The sequence below is a fragment of the Hyla sarda genome, chromosome 5 (genome assembly GCF_029499605.1).
Source record: "Hyla sarda isolate aHylSar1 chromosome 5, aHylSar1.hap1, whole genome shotgun sequence".
Classification (NCBI taxonomy): Eukaryota; Metazoa; Chordata; class Amphibia; order Anura; family Hylidae; genus Hyla; species Hyla sarda.
In genome coordinates, this window is record NC_079193.1 from 9,047,519 (window position 1) to 9,068,524 (window position 21,006).

Sequence of the window (21,006 nt, forward strand, 5' to 3'; positions counted from 1 at the left end):
TGGGGAAGCTGTGGAAGCCAAGCCGCAGCCAATGCAGGGTGTGAACATGTCCCAAGCAAGTCTACCTGCAGGACAAGTGGCATTACCACCTTCATCGGGCGAGAGTGCTGGCGAGGAGGAGGAGGGTTGTGGTGGTGCCCTGCTGGCACAAATTGTAAAGATGGAGTCCCCCATGCATTTGGATAATTTTTGTTTTGGTGATGACCTTGGAGAGGAACAAATAATAAAAAAGAAGAAAAGCCAGAAAAAAACATTTGAGCAAGTAAGCATGATTTATGTTCCTTTTGTGCACCCTGGGCCGGCTGCAAAGTCAGTTCAGGGTGCAGACCCTGGTAACCTGCCTGTCCCCCCTTCTGCAAATGTGGAGCGGGGCCAGAACACCGGGGATAATACAGTAAAGATGGGGGAAAGCGCTGACCTTGCTTGTCATAGTAGCGGGGCCAGCACCTGTAAAGATACGGCCAAGGGGCTGGACAGTGTTGCGGACAAGGTAGCATGTCCCCAGTTAGGGGATATTGGCGCTGCGGGGCACTCCTCTGCAGGTGAGGGGGGGGGGGGGGGGGGGAGTCTCCAGGTGCCAGAGGCTGGTATGGAGCTCGGGCGGCCGGGCAATTATAAAGACATGGGAGAGGGCAGCTCCCAGAACAGGTCTGGCACTGCAGGGCACTCCTCTGCAGGCAAAGGGGGGAGTGTCCGGGTGTCTGGGACCGGGGCGCCATTCTCGGCGGCCCAGTCAGCGGTGTCTGGCTCTTTTGAGTTGTGGCGCTGTGGTGGGGCCGCTGTGGGTGGAGCTGGCGGTGGAGGACTGGTACCACAGGAACATGGACATGATACAACATATGAAATTTTACTAGCAGTTAAAGAAATTGAAGCCAAGGTATTGGCGGAGGCTGAGGGAAAAGTATGCGACAAAGCAGCTTCTTCCGATATTCCTAAAGGGAAGATTGCTGCAAGGTTGAGTGTGCCCAATGAAGCCAATGATGCAAGTGTAAAGCCCAGCATCATAAAGCCAGCAAGATTACATCCCAGCCAGTCCAGTGCAGCTAGACAGAAAGAGACGGGCACAAATGTTATGGGTAATGTTACTGCCTCTACTGTTGTTTCTGGGGGGAGTGGTGTCGGTCCGGCTGCCCCCCCCGGTAGCGACTGCTCCAATAAGGAGTTATGCTAATGTCGCTGCTGGGGGTCCCAGGGGATCCTCATCTCTTAATCCAGGGGAAGGTAACTTGCAACAGCGCCTCCTGGAGGCTTTAAGGAGAGGGGATAGAACACTCCAGGTAGAGGGCCGGGAGGTCGACTTGTCTTTTTGGATAGAAAGACACGGACTTGGGGCATTCCGAGAGCATAATGGGGAGGTGGTCTTGTCCCTTCCAACAAGCGGGCAGGAGCGTGGCCGGAGGAATGTGGCCCGTCTGGTATGGAGAGGCGGTGATGCATGCCCTTCTAGGGCAAAAGTTGTGGAGCTTCTTTTCCAGATGGGATTCAGGGCTAATGACATCTTTGCTCTGATCCACCCCTTCGGTACCTCTGAGTTCGACATCAGTTTTGTGAAGCCAGAAGGGCTTGAGCTCTTTTGGTCTAATCACGCACTGGTGAAGGACAAGCCTGTCTGGCGGGATTTCGCTGTGAAGGCGGTATCCCGCCAGAGTTTTGTCAAGAAAGTGACCGTTCTGACACGTAACGAGTAGTGTTGCTCGCGAATATTCGCAATTCGAATTTTATTCGCGAATATCGCATATTCGCGAATTCGCGAATATTCGCGAATATAGCGCTATATATTCGTAATTACGAATATTCGTTTTTTTTTGTTGTTTTTTTTTCACAGTACACCTCACAGTGATCATCCCTCTCTGCTTCCAGCTTATGTGGTGTAAGAAGGCTCTAATACTACTGTGTGAGACTGGTGTGCGAATTTTCGCATATGCGAAAATGTACATATTCTAATTTTCGCATTTGCGAATTTCCGCTTATGCTAATTTTTGTATATGCAAATTTTCGCATATGGTAATTTTCGCACACGCGAATATTTGCATATGCGAAAATACAACGAGAATATTACGAATATGCGAATATTCGCGAAAATGACGAATATTCGTCCATATATTCGCGAATATTCGCGAATTCGAATATGGCCTATGCCGCTCAACACTAGTAACAAGTCTCTTTCTTGCTATGACATCATGACCTGACTGAGCAGGTATGGGGAGGTGACGGACGTCCCCAAGAAAAATCTGGATGAACATGGCATTTGGTCCGGAGCCTGGATGTTTTCCGTCCGCCTCTGCTGTTCAGGTAACCCTGTCGCACACATTCCATCAGCCGCCTTTCTCAGCCGCGATAGGATCCAAGTCTTTTACCGGGGACAGCCGAAGCTGTGCCACAAGTGTGGTGATCCCACCCACTTTAGCGCAAACTGCACTAAGCAGATGTGCACATTGTGCGGTGCGAAGGGTCATCTGGCTGCCACCTGTGGCCAGATTCGCTGTAACCTGTGTGGTGACCTTGGTCACCCATTTAGCCGGTGTCCCCGCTCATTCTCCAATGCTGTGACCACCCGGGATGGGGAGAGCAGTGAGGTTGCTTCATCTGGGGTGGGGACCAGCAAAGGAGAAGGGGCACTAGAGCCAGTGAAGAAAGTTAAGAACAAGAGCCCCTCTAAGCTTAGGAGGGAGGAGAGGCGCAGAAGGAGCAGGGATCTTGAAAGTTCCCTGGTAGAAGGTGTAGTCCGGGATCCTGCTCCGGACGCTGGCTCAGAGAAGACAGCTGAGGCTCTTGGGGACAAAGAGTTAGATGAAGAGATAAGGAAACTTCGTAAAGAGGAGGCAAATAGGGCCATTTCCTCAAGTTCCTCTCAATGTGAAAGTTTGGATGAGGAAGATTAGAAAGGGCAAAAGGAAAAACAAAAGAGCGGCAGAAGGAGGCAGGGCCAGAGGGTACTCAGGGCATCATCTTCCTCCTCCGGTGTTGCAGGCCAAGTGCCTGGGAAAAGCCTGACCAACCCCCCTCTAATCGTTCTATCCAATAGGTATCGGGCCCTTGGCAAGGACTCTTCCCTTTCTTTGGAGGGGGAGGCTGAGAGTCTTTATTCAGAGGCGGAGGAACCTCCGGGAGGTGCTGAGCCTGTTCCTTTTGAGGTAACTTCCTTGGGAGGGCAGGTGGCCCCTGGGTCAGGAGATGAGGATCGCAGGATGGATATATCAGCATCCCCAAAGAGGTCTAAAAAGAAGGAAAGGGTGTCTTCTTCTGACGGGGAAGGGGAGAAGGGTAAGAGGTAAAGGGAATAGGCCATCCAACTCGATCACTCAGGATGGCGGCACTCACCCCATTGACGCTGGCATCCATTAACTGTGCCAACATTAAGTCTGATACGGCTAGATTTGCAGCCTTTGATTTTTTCGGCCGAGTTGAAGCCGAAATTTTTTATCTGCAGGAGACCAGGTTGTCAGATCTAGCCTCCCTGGTAAAAGCCAGGAGAGAGTGGAGGCGCGGGCCCTCCCACTGGTCTCTTGCGGCTGAGCCGTATAGTGGGGTGGTGGTCCTTTTTACCGCTCCTGTTGAATGCAGACGGGTTATCGAGTTGGAAATAGGAAGGTGCCTGATCTTAGATGTCCTCATGAAGGGGCAAGAGCTCTGGCTCATTAACATCTACGCCCCACAAACAAAGTGGGACCGTAAAAGCCTCTTTATGAGGATCAAGCCCTTGCTTTTTACAAGTCGGCAAGTGATCTTTGGAGGGGACTTCAATACTGTCACGAGGTCCCAAGATAGGAGAGGCTCCAATGGTCCGCTGGCTTATGATAGTATAGCCCTCAATAGTATAGTTAGGGAGCTTGCCTAGAGGACGCCCACATCCGGAGCCCCTCAGGCCACACAGGTTTCACCTATCATCGAGGTAGCAGCAGGTCTAGGATAGACAGGTTTTATTTAAAGGAGGAAGCCGTCTCTTCCGCAGTGTCCGTGGTTGAGGTGGAGTTCTCCGATCACTGTATGATTTTGTTTTCCTTGAATGTTTCAGAGACCCCCGGATGGGTAAAGGTTATTGGAAGCTGAATTCATCCCTCCTGGAGGAAGCGGAGGTAAGACAGTCCTTTGAGGTTTTTCTTCAGAGTCAGGTACCTTTACTGGACCTATGTAGTAGTAAGAGTGGTGGGAGATGTTCAAGAAGCGGGTTGCGGGGTTCTTCCGCCAGCTCTCGAGCCTCAGGTCCCTGAACAGGTATCGCCTGTATCAGGGACTGAGGAGGAAACTTTAGCTTCTTGTTTCGACTGGAGGTAGCCGAGAGGATATCTCCAGAGTGAAATTCTTGCTGAGGAGGTGTCAGTACGATAGGCACACATCTTTGGTTTTTGAGAGGGATTTCGGGAAATACCGCTCGCCCGACCCTTACAGAAACTGTAAGATGTCAGTGAGTAGTAAAGTCATTTCAGGACTGATCGATAGTACAGGATCTCTGAATCGGTCCAGATCAGGGATCTTTGTAGGTCGTCAGATCCTTCTACTCGCACCTCTTGGGAAGGAAGGATCTAGATCGAGACAGGATGTCGGCTTTCCTGGCTGAAACCATTCCTGAGCCAGGGGTAGACCCCTCTCTTGATGTTTTGGCAGAAGAAATCGGGGAAGAGGAAGTGAGACTGGCGATCGAGGGGCTTGCCCCTAAGAAGTCACCAGGTCCGGATGGCTTAACATCCGAGTGGTACAGGACCTTTAAGGAGTCTTTAGCTCCCCTCTTGACTGAGGTATTCAATGAGTGTCTCTCCTCGGGCACTCTGCCGAAGTCAATGAGGAGGTTGGCCCTGATTCGTCTCTCAAAGGTTAAGGATCCTAGCCGGATTGAGAATTGGAGGCCCATAGCTCTTCTCAATACGGACAGGAAGCTTCTGGCCAAGATACTGTTTAATCGATTGGTGAAGTTTTCACCCCGGCTCCTTTCGGGGCTCAGCACTGCTCTGTTCCAGGCCGAAGCACCTTAAGTGCTGTCCTTAGTGTCAGGGAGGCAGTGGAGCAGAGTAGTGCGGGTCTCTGGACGGGGTACTTGTTGTCCCTGGATCAGGCCAAAGCATTTGATCGGGTGAACCACGAGTACCTCTGGTCCGTCCACCTGAGATATGGCTTACCGAGTACTTTTGTGAATTGGCTTGTCACCTTATATGCAGGGGCAGAGAATATACCGCTGGTGAACGGTTGGTCTGGCCGCTCTTTTGAGGTGGGGTCCGGAGTCCGTCAGGGTTGTCCTTTGAGCCCGCTGTTATAAGTGTTCGCAATCGATCCCTTCGTCCGGAGGGTAGATTGTGGGCCGGTGGCGGGAGTCGGGATGAGTCTGGCGGAGCCGGATGTCGCCCAGAGAGTGGTGGCGTACGCTGATGATGTCACCATTTTCGTCTCCTCGAGTGGGGAGGTCGAGGTGGTAATGTCGGAGGTGGACCGCTACTCGGAGGCATCCGGGTCCAAGATCAATCGGGATAAGTGTGAAAGTCTCTGGCTGGGAGGGGGGGATCCCACGTTTGATCTCCCGGACACCCTTTCAGGGCCCCAAGAGTCAGCAAAAGTTTTGGGCATCACATTCGGCCAGAATGATTATCCCACCAAAAACTGGGACGATAAGCTCCAGGATGCCACTCAGAAGGTGGACCAGTGGAAGGGTTGGTCTATGACCCTCAGGGAAAGGGTACACCTGATCAAATCGTACCTGCTCCCCTTGTTTATCTATCTGGGCAGCGTATGTATCTTGCCAGAGGCTTACTACACTAGGGTCTACAGCCTGTTTTTACAACTGTTATGGGGGAACAGGTTGAACCTAGTCAAGAGGGACGTTACGTACCGCACGAGGAGACTAGGGGGTTTATCTATGGTAAACCCTGTGGTGTTCTTAACGAACTCCTTCTTGAAAGCCAACATTGCAAACCTCTGGAAAGAGAGGGCTCCTCCGTGGATACTCTCCTGCAGGGAATGGTTTCGGCCTTTCTTCCAGGAATGGGAGAGAGGAGGGCGAGTGAAGGACCTCCGTACGCCCCATGGATATCTTCCGGCTTACGCTACCCCGACTCTGAAGGCGATATGTCGGTGGGGTCTGGGAGTGTGGGAGATCAGGACCCAGTCAAGGCAATTCCTTGACAAACGGGTTCTGTTGACCCACTTCCAGAAGCCTCTGGCGCTCAGGGACTGCCCAGGTCGGGATTTGAGGGTTGGTTTAAGTCTTTTGAACTCAAAACGGATCCCCCAGAAGTTTTGGGACTTGGCCTGGCGCTGCTTTCAAGGGAAGCTATGTGTAAGGGACAACCTGAAGTGTAGGAGGTCTGATGACCGGGACTGTCCCCGAGAAGAGTGCGGGAACATGCTGGAAAGCATGGACCACTTCCTGCTTCATTGTCCCTTTAACATAGGGGTCTATAACAGGGTGGGCGTTTCCATCGGCTGCAGTCAACTTGCCGGCCTTGCCTATCCGGTGTGGGCTTATGGAGCGTTCAAGATCCTGGGTGGCCGAGATCGGTGCACATTATTTTTAGTCAGTTTAGTGGTTAGGTACCACACGTGGAATGCACGGTGTTTAGTATCTACACAGCAAAAAGTCCTCTCTGAGGTGAAGGTCTGTAGGAATATCACTGGTGACCTCGGGAAGATCAGGTCTTTAGAGTATGGCAGATTGGGTACAAGTAGGGCTTCTCTCCTATGGAGAGGGTTTTCATTTGATGTGCCCTAGATGCTGAACCCTTTGGGGGAGGCACCTTAATTCTGGTTAGGGATAGAGTGGTAGGGTCAGTGTTAGGGTCAGTGTGTAGGGACAACTTAAACTTTAGGGGCAGCGATAGTGTGAGTCTAGGGAAATTAGGTGAGGGAAAGGTTTTAAAAATTATTTGGTATCTGGTCTGCCATACTCTGATCCCGGTGGAGGGCTGGCGCATCTCACCTTTAGCTTTTTGTTTTGTTTTAGGGAAATGAGTGTATGAAGGGCTTGCAGGTAACTGAACTTTGGCCTTACAATTGTTATGTATATAGTAATGTAGTTATATGTATAGTTATGTTATGTATATAGTTATGTTTATGTTAATAAGTGTATAGTATGTGTTTAAGTAATTATGTTGTGTGGCAAACCTTTTGGTGGCATGGCTGAATAGGCCTTGCTTTTACTTTCTTGTATATATGTATATAGGGGGCTATAGAATAGGTTGGGTGGGGGAATGGGGGGTAAGAGGTGAGCTGGGTGGAGCCATTGATGAACAATATTGGACTCCATGATGCCCGGCTCCTGGTGTGGATTATGGACTGGACTGGACATTTATACCATCTCATGGCCAGAGGGGCTGGAGGGGATTTGGGATTAGATAGTGAAAGAGTTGTTATTGTTATTCATTTACCTGTATTTCCGTATATTTATGCTAACTAATGTTTAGTTACCTTTCGTTTTAGTTAAGGCAGCCAGATCTATTTGTTTTGAAATTTTTTATATATATTAGGAGAGGATGGGTATGAGTGTGATATCCGCTAATGATGGTGGTGAGGATGGGTGTGAGTGAGTGTGGAATCGGCTGGTGAGAGAGAGAGAGAGAGAGAGAGAGAGAGAGAGAGAGAGAGAAAAGAAGAAAAAAAAGTGTATGTATGTTTATATGAATGTTTATATGTATGTTTATGTTTGTGTATGTTTATATGTATGTTTATGTTTATGTGTATGTTTATATGTAAGTGTTGTCTGTAATGTATCTGCTGCCTGTTAGTCAATATTTTCATTATGTCCAGGTTTGGACGGCTTTTATTTTCTATTGCCGAGCATGGCAGAGTTTTTGTTTGTGTAATTGGTGTGATGTATGGTGTGAGTTTGGTGTGATGTATGGTGTTGGGGTACACATATTATTTCATTAGTTTACGTACACGTATATATAATTAGTTTTAATTGAAACTGGACTGGCTGGTAAAAGTTACGTTTTTGTTATAATGACAATTTGTCTTATTTTGTTTCATATTTATGGTGCATGTAAGCTGAGTTTATGTTATGTATTATTGATTATGTCTGTTATGTTTTATATTTTTATATTAAAAAGATTTACAGGATATAACTCAGGATCAGTACAGGATAAGTAATGTAATATATGTACACAGTGACCTCACCAGCAGAATAGTGAGTACAGCTCTGGAGTATAATACAGGATATAACTCAGGATCAGTATAAGATAAGTAATGTAATGTATGTACACAGTGACCTCACCAGCAGAATCGTGAGTACAGCTCTGGAGTATAATACAGGATATAACTCAGGATCAGTACAGGATAAGTAATGTAATGTATGTACAGTGACCTCACCAGCAGAATAGTGAGTACAGCCCTGGAGTATAATACAGCATCAGGATCAGTACAGGATAAGTAATGTAATGTATGTACACAGTGACCTCACCAGCAGAATAGTGAGTACAGCTCTGGAGTATAATACAGGATATAACCCAGGATCAGTACAGGATAAGTAATGTTATGTATGTACACAGTGACCTCACCAGCAGAATAGTGAGAACAGCTCTGGAGTATAATACAGGATATAACTCAGGATCAGTACAGGATAAGTAATGTAATGTATGTACACTGTGACCTCACCAGCAGAATAGTGAGTACAGCTCTGGAGTATAATACAGGATATAACTCAGGATCAGTATAGGATAAGTAATGTAATGTATGTACACAGTGACCCCACCAGCAGAATAGTGAGTACAGCTCTGGGGTATAATACAGGATATAACTCAGGATCAGTACAGGATAAGTAATGTTATGTATGTACACAGTGACCTCACCAGCAGAATAGTGAGTACAGCTCTGGGGAATAATACAGGATATAACAAGGATCAGTACAGGATAAGTAATGTAATGTATGTACACAGTGACCTCACCAGCAGAATAGTAAGTACAGCTCTGGAGTATAATACAGCCTTTGACAGTCTGGGCATGCTGGGAATTGTAGTTTTGCAACAGCTGGAAAACACTGGCCTAAAGGGAAGGAAATCTCTTCATATCAGTCATTTCCAGCCCTTCAGGCTCGGCACAGTCTAACATTCTAGGCCTTGCTGACTGGGAACACTTGGGGTTACGTGTGTAAATCCCAATTTATTTCTTATCAAGTCTTACAGGAGGCTTTTCAGTGACTTTGAGATGAAATTGTACAAGTATCTCAAAGCAATTCTAGGACCTGCAAGGGTTTCAGGCAAGGCCTAGAGATATTGAGGCTATGAATTCCAAGGCCTGCATCCTACAGTGGACACTGCAGCTCAAGTTCCAAGGCCTGCATCCTACAGTGGACACTGCAGCTCCAGTGACCTGAGATACTTGAAAGCCAATAGTAAAGATTTCCTCAAGTAAAATATTCATATACCTACACCCCATGAGGTACCTCTTGTTGTAACTACTGTACTGCTAGTACTAGTCCTGTTGTCACTGTCGGTCACCACAATACAACCACTATAACCAGGTGTCAAGTTCTGGGAAAAAAAGAGTGCGGGAACTCACCCAAGATTTCCACTGAAGGGCCGGTCCTGCAGAACTACTGCTAATGGGAATGGTGTTCATGCTGTGGAAAAAGTGCAGGAACTTAGTTCCCACGCATTCCTGCAGGACTTGAGCCCTGACTATAACTATGTCAGAGGGCGTAAGTACTGTAATGCGCAGCCTGATCTACAGGGGGTGACATTACAAGGTAAGATTTATATTCTGAAAGCTGTAGACATCTTAATAAATGTATGAATGAAAAGTCCAACACTTAAAGGGGTACTCCGCTGCTCAGCATTTGGAACAAACTGTTCCGAACGCTGGAGCCGGTGCCGGGAGCTCTTGATGTCATAGCCCCGCCCCCTCAATGCAAGTCTATGGGAGGGGGCGTGACAGTCGTCACGCCCCCTCCCATAGACTTGCATTGAGGGGGCGGGGTGTGATGTCATGAGGGGGCATGGCTATGACATCACGAGCTCCAGGTGCTGGCTCCAGCATCCGGAACAGTTTGTTCCAAATGCTGAGCAGCGGAGTACCCCTTTAACAGTGACAGAGACAATGACACAGATAAAACATGCAGACAACAAATATGACACACACAACACATATGACGGCACGTATCATGCGGAACGGCACAGGGTAGTGCACACTTACAGCGTGACGATGGATAGCTCAGACATCTTGAATGAGTACTGGTTAACCCTCTTATTGTTACAGAAGCATTTCTGAAGGCAGCTGATGGACATGACAAGAGTAATATATATCAGCGGAGTACACGCCTGGACACGACTAACACAGACACGACTAACACAGACCCGGACACGACACCGCACAGCACAAGTACAGAACAAAACCACAAGACAACAAACAAAACAAGTACAGACATAATAGATATATTTTATGTAAGACATGAACAAGACATTCACAGCATGGAGTCTTATGTAATGTCACATGATAAAATTATACCAGAGGGGGCGGTATTATAGTAGTTATATTCTTGTACATAGGAGGCAGTATTATAGTAGTTATATTCTTGTACATAGGAGGCAGTATTATAGTAGTTATATTCTTGTATATAGGAGCAGTATTATAGTAGTTATATTCTTGTATATAGGAGGCAGTATTATAGTAGTTATATTCTTGTATATAGGAGCAGTATTATAGTAGTTATATTCTTGTATATAGGAGCAGTATTATAGTAGTTATATTCTTGTATATAGGAGCAGTATTATAGTAGTTATATTCTTGTTTATAGGGGCAGTATTATAGTAGTTATATTCTTGTATATAGGCAGCAGTATTATAGTAGTTATATTCTTGTATATAGGAGGCAGTATTATAGTAGTTATATTCTTGTATATAGGAACAGTATTATAGTAGTTATATTCTTGTATATAGGAACAGTATTATAGTAGTTAAATTCTTGTATATAAGAGCAGTATTATAGTAGTTATATTCTTGTATATAGGAGGCAGTATTATAGTAGTTATATTCTTGTATATAGGGGGCAGTATTATGGTAGTTATATTCTTGTATATAGGAGCAGTATTATAGTAGTTATATTCTTGTATATAGGAGCAGTATTATAGTAGTTATATTCTTGTATATAGGAGCAGTATTATGGTAGTTATATTCTTGTATATAGGAGCAGTATTATAGTAGTTATATTCTTGTATATAGGAGCAGTATTATAGTATAGTAGTTATATTATTATATATATGGGCAGTATTATAGTAGTTATATTCTTATATATAGGAGCAGTATTATAGTAGTTATATTCTTATATATAGGAGCAGTATTATAGTAGTTATATTATTGTATATAGGTGGCAGTATTATAGTAGTTATATTCTTGTATATAGGAGCAGTATTATAGTAGTTATATTCTTGTATATAGGAGCAGTATTATAGTAGTTATATTCTTGTATATAGGAGCAGTATTATAGTAGTTATATTCTTGTATATAGGAGCAGTATTATAGTAGTTATATTCTTGTATATAGGAGCAGTATTATAGTAGTTATATTCTTGTATGTAGGAGCAGTATTATAGTAGTTATATTCCTGTATATAGGAGCAGTATTATAGTAGTTATATTCTTGTATATAGGAGGCAGTATTATAGTAGTTATATTCTTGTATATAGGAGCAGTATTATAGTAGTTATATTCTTGTATATAGGAGGCAGTATTATAGTAGTTATATTCTTGTATATAGGAGCAGTATTATAGTAGATATATTCTTGTATATAGGAGCAGTATTATAGTAGTTATATTCTTGTATATAGGAGCAGTATTATAGTAGTTATATTTTTGTATATAGGAGCAGTATTATAGTAGTTATATTCTTGTATATAGGAGGAGTATTATAGTAGTTATATTCTTGTACATAGAGGGCAGTATTATAGTAGATATATTCTTGTATATAGGAGCAGTATTATAGTAGTTATATTCTTGTATATAGGAGCAGTATTATAGTAGTTATATTCTTGTATATAGGAGCAGTATTATAGTAGTTATATTCTTGTATATAGGAGCAGTATTATAGTAGTTATATTTTTGTATATAGGAGCAGTATTATAGTAGTTATATTCTTGTATATAGGAGCAGTATTATAGTAGTTATATTCTTGTATATGGGGGCAGTATTATAGTAGTTATATTCTTGTATATAGGAGGCAGTATTATAGTAGTTATATTCTTGTATATAGGAGGCAGTATTATAGTAGTTATATTCTTGTATATAGGAGCAGTATTATAGTAGTTATATTCCTGTATATGGGAGCAGTATTATAGTAGTTATATTCTTGTATATAGGAGCAGTATTATAGTAGTTATATTCTTGTATATAGGAGGCAGTATTATAGTAGTTATATTCCTGTATATAGGAGCAGTATTATAGTAGTTATATTCTTGTATATAGGAGGCAGTATTATAGTAGTTATATTCTTGTATATAGGAGCAGTATTATAGTAGTTATATTCTTGTATATAGGAGGCAGTATTATAGTAGTTATATTCTTGTATATAGGAGCAGTATTATAGTAGATATATTCTTGTATATAGGAGCAGTATTATAGTAGTTATATTCTTGTATATAGGAGCAGTATTATAGTAGTTATATTCTTGTATATAGGAGGAGTATTATAGTAGTTATATTCTTGTACATAGAGGGCAGTATCATATCGGTTTTATTTTTATACGTAAGGGTCAGTATTATAACAGTCATATTATTTTGTATATTGCTTCTGGTATGTGGAGAGGAATATACAGATTACTACATGATTTAGGTTTAGTTGTGTATGTATGAGTTGTTACTTTTACAGTCTATGAATTGATGAGTAACATTTGTATGTTACTTTGTATTAATATTTATTATCATTAGACGTCTTCCATGATTCCTTCACAATTGGCTCCATGTTTATAGAAGTTTCTGTGTTTTGCACACGGGAACATTATCTGATCCTGTTATAATGGTTACAGACACATGTGACATCTGGTTTACCGTCCTGACATTTTCTTGTGAGGTGTCTGACATTTGGCGTCCGGGTACGGTATCGGCGCTGAATACTGAGCAGCACCTCCTCGGTGACCACCGGCAGAAGAAACTGTCACTGACTAATGGTGGAGAACACGACAGTAATAGACCGGTGTACAGCCAGGACTCTGCAGAATTCTCACTGTGTCCATTGTACTTACTTTAGGCCGACAAGTAAAAAAAAAAAATCTTCTTTCTTAAAGAGGTACCCCGTCCCTAGACATCTTATCCCCTATCCAAAGGATAGGGGATAAGATGTCTGATTGCGGGGGACTCGCATCTGGGACCCCCGTGATCTCTGTGCTGCACCCGGTGTTCTTTAGGCAGGGTCATGATGTCATGGCCCCACCCCTTGTAGCATCACGAGGGGCATGGCCGGGACGTCACAACCCACGACACCCTCTCCAAGTGTCCGGAACAAAATCGGCAGTGGAGTACCCCTTTAAAGAAAAACTGAGAAGCCAGACAACTCTAACGTTCCTATATTACTGTAATAGTCTTTGTTATGTATATATATTGCTGTAAACATTTGTGCCAATACCTGCCCATATCTTGGATTCTTTCTGAGAGAAAGCAACAAATCCCCTGCATAACTTTATATGGTAAATATGAAGTAGCCTGGAGCTGGCACTAGGGGGCGCTCACTGCTTATATATACAGCTTCTACTAAAATCACTGAGAATTATGCTCCAGGCTGGGTACTGTGTGACCATTGATGCGGAGGGGTTTGGATGCCGCCCTAGACCACCGATGCAGTAGAGGAGGGAATCTGCTGTATTTTGAGCCTAGTTCCCCCATAACAGAAACAACCACGATGTCTTCATAATAGCGACAGTCATCCCGTAACACAGCTAAAAAAGACCCCATAACAAAGGCTTCTATAGGGCCTGCATATCAGATACAACCACAGTGCCCCCACAGGGGAAAGCACAGTGCCGCATAGTGAAGAACATAGGCCTCTACAACCCCCCATAACAATGCCATCCAGGGTACCTCTATAACATAGGCCTCCGCAACCCCCATAACAATGCCATCCGGAATAACCGCTATAACATAGGCCTCCATAACCCCCCTAACCATGTCATCCACAGTAATCTCTATAACATAGGCCTCCATAACCCCCATAACAATATCATCCAGAATAACCTCTATAACATAGGCCTCCATAACCCCCCATAACAATGCCATCCGGAATAACCTCTATAACATAGGCCTCCACAACCCCCCATAACAATGCCATCCACTGTACCTCTATAACATAGACCTCCACAGTACCCCATAACAATGCCATCCACATTACCAAACAACAATGCCAGTCACAGTACCTCATATTAATGTCTTCTAAAGAACATCAATAACATAAGCATCCACAGTGTCCCATAACTATGCCATTCACAGTGCCCCATAACAATGCCATCCACAATGCCCCATAACAATGCCATCCACAGTGCCCCATAACAATGCCATCCACAGTGCCCCATAACAATGCCATCCACAGTGCCCCATAACAAAGCCATCCACAGTGCCCCATAACAAAGCCATCCACAGTGCCCCATAACAATGCCATCCACAGTGCCCCATAACAATGCCACCCACAGTGCCCAATAACAATGCCACCCACAGTGCCCTATAACAATGCCATCCACAATGACCCATAACAATGCCATCCACAGTGCCCCATAACAATGCCACCCACAGTGCCCCATAATAGTGCCATCCACAATGCCCCATAACAATGCCATCCACAGTGCCCCATAACAATGCCATCCACAGTGCCCCATAACAATGCCATCCACAGTGCACAATAACAATGCATTCACAGTGCCCCATAACAAAGCCATCCACAATGCCCCATAACAATGCCATCCACAGTGCCCCATAACAGTGCCATCCACAATGCCCCATAACAATGCCATCCACAGTGCCCCATAACAATGCCATCCACAGTGCCCCATAACAATGCCATCCACAGTGCCCCATAACAATGCCATCCAGAGTACTTCTATAACATAGGCCTCTACAACCCCCATAACAATGCCACCCACAGTGCCCCATAACAATGCCATCCACAGTGCCCCATAACAATGCCATCCACAGTGCCCCATAACAATGCCATCCACAGTGCCCCATAACAGTGCCATCCACAATGCCCCATAACAATGCCACCCACAGTGCCCCATAACAATGCCATCCACAGTGCCCCATAACAATGCCATCCACAGTGCCCCATAACAATGCCATCCACAGTGCCCCATAACAGTGCCATCCACAATGCCCCATAACAGTGCCATCCACAATGCCCCATAACAATGCCATCCACAGTGCCCCATAACAATGCCATCCACAGTGCCCCATAACAGTGCCATCCACAGTGCCCCATAACAGTGCCATCCACAATGCCCCATAACAGTGCCATCCACAGTGCCCCATAACAATGCCATCCACAGTGCCCCATAACAATGCCACCCACAGTGCCCCATAACAGTGCCATCCACAGTGCCCCATAACAGTGCCATCCACAGTGCCCCATAACAATGCCACCCACAGTGCCCCATAACAATGCCACCCACAGTGCCCCATAATAGTGCCATCCACAATGCCCCATAACAATGCCATTCACAGTGCCCCATAACAATGCCATCCACAGTTCCCCATAACAATGCCATCCACAGTACCTCTATAACATAGGCCTCTACAACCCCCATAACAATGCCATCCCCCACATGTGGACTTTGGCCTGACTGGTATGTATGACTTCTGCACATGCTGAATCTTCTATAGGATTTGCTCAGTTTGGGCTTTTTTAGACACTAAAATCTGCATTTCTGTGGAAAATCCTTGCGTGTACAGTGCTGGGCTTCATTTTGGGTCTATGTCCAGATAATCTATGGGGTTGTCTGACTTTCTAATTTGGTAATTAAAGTTTTTACTTTGTCATATAATTGTGAAAATTGTTCAGGCTACCAGATGTGCAAAATGCGAAAAAAAAAGGGGGGTAGTGAAAGGGTTAAAGAATGAAACGTACGGAGTGTAACTTATCATTCCTGTTCTGCACTGATACAATGTATCCTCCGTAACAAGGTGAGAATAACAATGTCTAACACTGAGTCACCTTGTCACACGTCACTGTCACATAGTAACAGAATGACAGCTCCGATAAGGTGAGCGCTGCGGTAATTAGAATGCAGACCGACGCCGCGCTGACATTATGGCTCCGGCTACATAACAAAGCACCGCGCCAAAGCGAAAAGGTCACAAATACCCAGAGAAAGCGTCAGCAGGATGAAAGGTTATGGAAGGTTCTGTATCCGCATCTGGTATAAAGAGGATCAGCGGATATCAGCTGTATATAGAGAAGCTTGTGAACCCTTCAGACTTTTTCTACATTTCTGCATAAATTTTACCCAAAATTACATCCTAAAAGTAGATAAAGAACATTATGGAGGAAAATTATCCAATGTGACATATCTGTGAGTGGTAAAAGTATGTGAACCCTTGGTGTCAGTATCTGGTCAGATAATATACTGACATACTGATCTCATTGAGATAGCGGCAACAGTAGCAGTATACAGATAGAGCTGGAGGGGAGGTGGATAACTACTATGTATCCTGATCCCATAGAGATAGCAGCAGTATACAGATAGAGCTGGAGGGGAGGTGGATAACTACTATATATCCTGATCCAAGAGAGATAGCAGCAGTATACAGATAGAGCTGGAGGGGAGATTTATAACTACAATATATCCTGATCCCATTGAGATAGCAGCAGTATACAGATAGAGCTGGAGGGGATGTATAACTACTATATATCTGATCCCATTATATACTGTACTGTAATATATATATATATATATATATATGCAGTAACAGGTATATACAGTATATATTATATACAGGCACTTACAGGTATATACTCTATATTATATATATTCCCTTACAGGTATATACTCTATTTACAGTAAAATCTCCCTAAGTGGACACCTCCCAATAGCGGACATGGACACTCCCAATAGGGGACAAAATACTCCCAATAGGAGACAAAATACTCCCAATAGGAGACAAAATACTCCCAATAGGAGACAAAATACTCCCAATAGAGGAAAAAACACTCCCAATAGGTGACAAAACACTCCCAATAGGTGACAAAACACTCCCAATAGGGGACAAAACACTCCCAATAGAGGGGACAAAACACTCCCAATAGGGGACAAAACACTCCCAATAGAGGAGACAAAACACTCCCAATAGGGGACAAAACACTCCCAATAGAGGGGGACAAAACACTCCCAATAGGAGACAAAACACACCCAATAGAGGAGACAAAACACTCCCAATAGAGAACAAAACACTCCCAATAGGGGACAAAACACTCCCAATAGGGGACAAAACACTCCCAATAGGGGGACAAAACACTCCCAATAGGGGGACAAAACACTCCCAATAGGGGGACAAAACACTCCCAATAGGGGGACAAAACACTCCCAATAGGGGGACAAAACACTCCCAATAGGGGACAAAACACTCCCAATAGAGGACATAACACTCCCAATAGAGGACATAACACTCCCAATAGGGGACAAAACACTCCCAATAGGGGGACAAAACACTCCCAAAAGAGGGGGACAAAACACTCCCAATAGAGGACAAAACACTCCCAATAGGAGACAAAACACTCCCAATAGAGGACAAAACACTCCCAATAGAGGGGACAAAACACTCCCAATAGGGGACAAAACACTCCCAATAGGGGACAAAACACTCATAATAGGGGACAAAACACTCATAATAGGGGACAAAACACTCATAATAGGGGACAAAACACTCATAATAGGGGACAAAACACTCCCAATAGGGGGACAAAACACTCCCAATAGGAGACAAAACACTCCCAATAGAGGACAAAACACTCCCAATAGAGGGGACAAAACACTCCCAATAGGGGACAAAACACTCATAATAGGGGACAAAACACTCATAATAGGGGACAAAACACTCATAATAGGGGACAAAACACTCCCAATAGGGGACAAAACACTCCCAATAGGGGGACAAAACACTCCCAATAGGGGGACAAAGCACTCCCAATAGGGGGACAAAGCACTCCCAATAGAGGACAAAACACTCCCAATAGGAGACAAAACACTCCAAATAGAGGGGACAAAACACTCCCAATAGGGGACAAAACACTCCCAATAGAGGGGGACAAAACACTCCCAATAGGGGACAAAACACTCCCAATAGAGGGGACAAAACACTCCCAATAGAGGACAAAACACTCCCAATAGGAGACAAAACACTCCCAATAGACGGGACAAAACACTCCCAATAGGGGACAAAACACTCCCAATAGGAGACAAAACACTCCCAATAGAGGACAAAACACTCCCAATAGGGGACAAAACACTCCCAATAGACGGGACAAAACACTCCCAATAGAGGACAAAACACTCCCAATAGAGGACAAAACACTCCCAATAGACGGGACAAAACACTCACAATAGGGGACAAAACACTCCCAATAGGAGACAAAACACTCCCAATAGACGGGACAAAACACTCCCAATAGACGGGACAAAACACTCCCAATAGAGGACAAAACACTCACAATAGACGGGACAAAACACTCCCAATAGAGGACAAAACACTCCCAATAGACGGGACAAAACACTCCCAATAGAGGGGACAAAACACTCCCAATAGAGGGGACAAAACACTCCCAATAGGGGACAAAACACTCCCAATAGGGGACAAAACACTCCCAATAGGGGACAAAACACTCCCAATAGAGGGGACAAAACACTCCCAATAGAGGGGACAAAACACTCCCAATAGGGGACAAAACACTCCCAATAGAGGGGACAAAACACTCCCAATAGGGGACAAAACACTCCCAATAGAGGGGAAAAAACACTCCCAATAGGGGACAAAACACTCCCAATAGGGGACAAAACACTCCCAATAGAGGACAAAACACTCCCAATAGACGGGACAAAACACTCACAATAGGGGACAAAACACTCCCAATAGGAGACAAAACACTCCCAATAGACGGGACAAAACACTCCCAATAGACGGGACAAAACACTCCCAATAGAGGACAAAACACTCACAATAGACGGGACAAAACACTCCCAATAGAGGACAAAACACTCCCAATAGACGGGACAAAACACTCCCAATAGAGGGGACAAAACACTCCCAATAGAGGGGACAAAACACTCCCAATAGGGGACAAAACACTCCCAATAGGGGACAAAACACTCCCAATAGGGGACAAAACACTCCCAATAGAGGGGACAAAACACTCCCAATAGAGGGGACAAAACACTCCCAATAGGGGACAAAACACTCCCAATAGAGGGGACAAAACACTCCCAATAGGGGACAAAACACTCCCAATAGAGGGGAAAAAACACTCCCAATAGGGGACAAAACACTCCCAATAGGGGACAAAACATTCCCAATAGAGGACAAAACACTCCCTGCAGGGAGCCCCAGCACAAAAGCAGAAGATCGATGTGTAAACAGTGGTCTCCTGCTTCTGTACATCTGCCAGCCACATTGCTCCCCCCCTCTGATCCCCCCGTGCTGCTTTATTCCCTGTGTGCCAAATCACCCCCCCCTTTATTACCCCCTGTGCCATTTCATTCCCCCTTTATTACCCTCTGTGCAAATTCATCACCCCCTCTTTACCACACCCCGTGCCATTTCTTTCGATCCTTTATCCCCCCTTTGTTATTTCTTGCCCCCTTTATCCTTCAGTACCACTTTATTCCACCTGTGCCATTTCATCCCCCTTCATCCCCTGTGCACTTTATTTCCCCTGTGCCCTTTGCCCCTCCCCCTCACTCCTTGTGCCACATAACTTTTCCTTTTTCCTCCTCTCTCTGTTGTTCCTACCTGGCCAGCAGGCTCAGGTGCAGGGGCTCTCAGCAGGTTTGACATTCTTCTGACGTCCTCTGTGCTGCATTTACTGTGGGCAGCGGCTCCGGGCACTGAAGAGTGACATTGTTGCTGTGAGTGCAGCTCAAAGGATGTCAGGAGAACGGTAAACCCGCTGAGAGCCCCTGCACCTGAGCCTGCTAGCTAGGTAAGAAGAACAACAGGGGGCAGAGGGAAGGGGAAATTATGTGGCACAAGAGGTGAGGGGGGGATGATTTTGCACAGGGCACAGTAGGAATAAAGTGGCACAAGGGGATAAAGGGGCAATGAAATTCCACAGGGGGATGAAATGGCACAGGTGGGATAAAAGGTGGGAAAGAAATGGCAAAGGGGGGATGAAATGGCATTGAGGTGAAGAGGGGGCGATGAATTTGAACACAGGAAAATAAAGGGGGAATGAAATGGTACGGGGGGGGGGGATGAAATAGTATTGGGGGGTTATCAAACATCCCTGGGAGATTCTACTGTATTATTGCTTTTTATCGTGTTTTATAGTTTATTGCACTCTGAAGTGAGTACAGGACAGGATTCCATCATTTAGAAAGGTTTTTCAGCCTTTTGTCCCAATAGGGGACATCTCTCAATAGGGGACATCTCTCAATAGGGGACATCTCTCAATAGGGGACATCTCTCAATAGGGGACACTTTTTTCCCCCTGAGAATGTCCACTATTGGGAGATTTTACTGTATATATTAAATACGGGCACTTACAGGTATATACTGTATATATTATATACGAGCACTTACAGGTATATACTGTATATATTATATACTGCACTTACAGGTATATACTGTATATATTATATACGGGCACTTACAGGTATACACTGTATATATTATATACGGGGCACTTACAGGTATATACTGTATATATTATATATACGGGCACTTACAGGTATATACTGTATATATTATATTTATGCACTTACAGGTATATACTGTATATATTATATATATGCACTTACAGGTATATACTCTATATTATATACGGCACTTACAGGTATATACTCTATATTATATACGGGCACTTACAGGTATATACTCTATATTATATTGTTACGCCGAGCGCTCCGGG

The 21,006-nt window shown here is 44.6% G+C and overlaps 1 protein-coding gene across 8 annotated transcripts in view; it reads right to left on the reverse strand.

The window, feature by feature from the left end:
* Positions 1-21,006, reverse strand: part of ADCYAP1R1 (ADCYAP receptor type I) — a 279,625-nt gene that overhangs the window by 10,666 nt on the left and 247,953 nt on the right. For 4 of the 8 annotated variants that reach the window (XM_056518823.1, XM_056518824.1, XM_056518820.1 and 1 more), the window contains one exon: positions 10,114-10,194. The exons of the other annotated variants lie outside the window; for them this stretch is intronic. In XM_056518823.1, the coding sequence (XP_056374798.1) occupies positions 10,114-10,194 (81 nt within the window). The remainder of the gene's footprint in view (positions 1-10,113; positions 10,195-21,006) is intronic. 8 annotated transcript variants of the gene reach the window in all.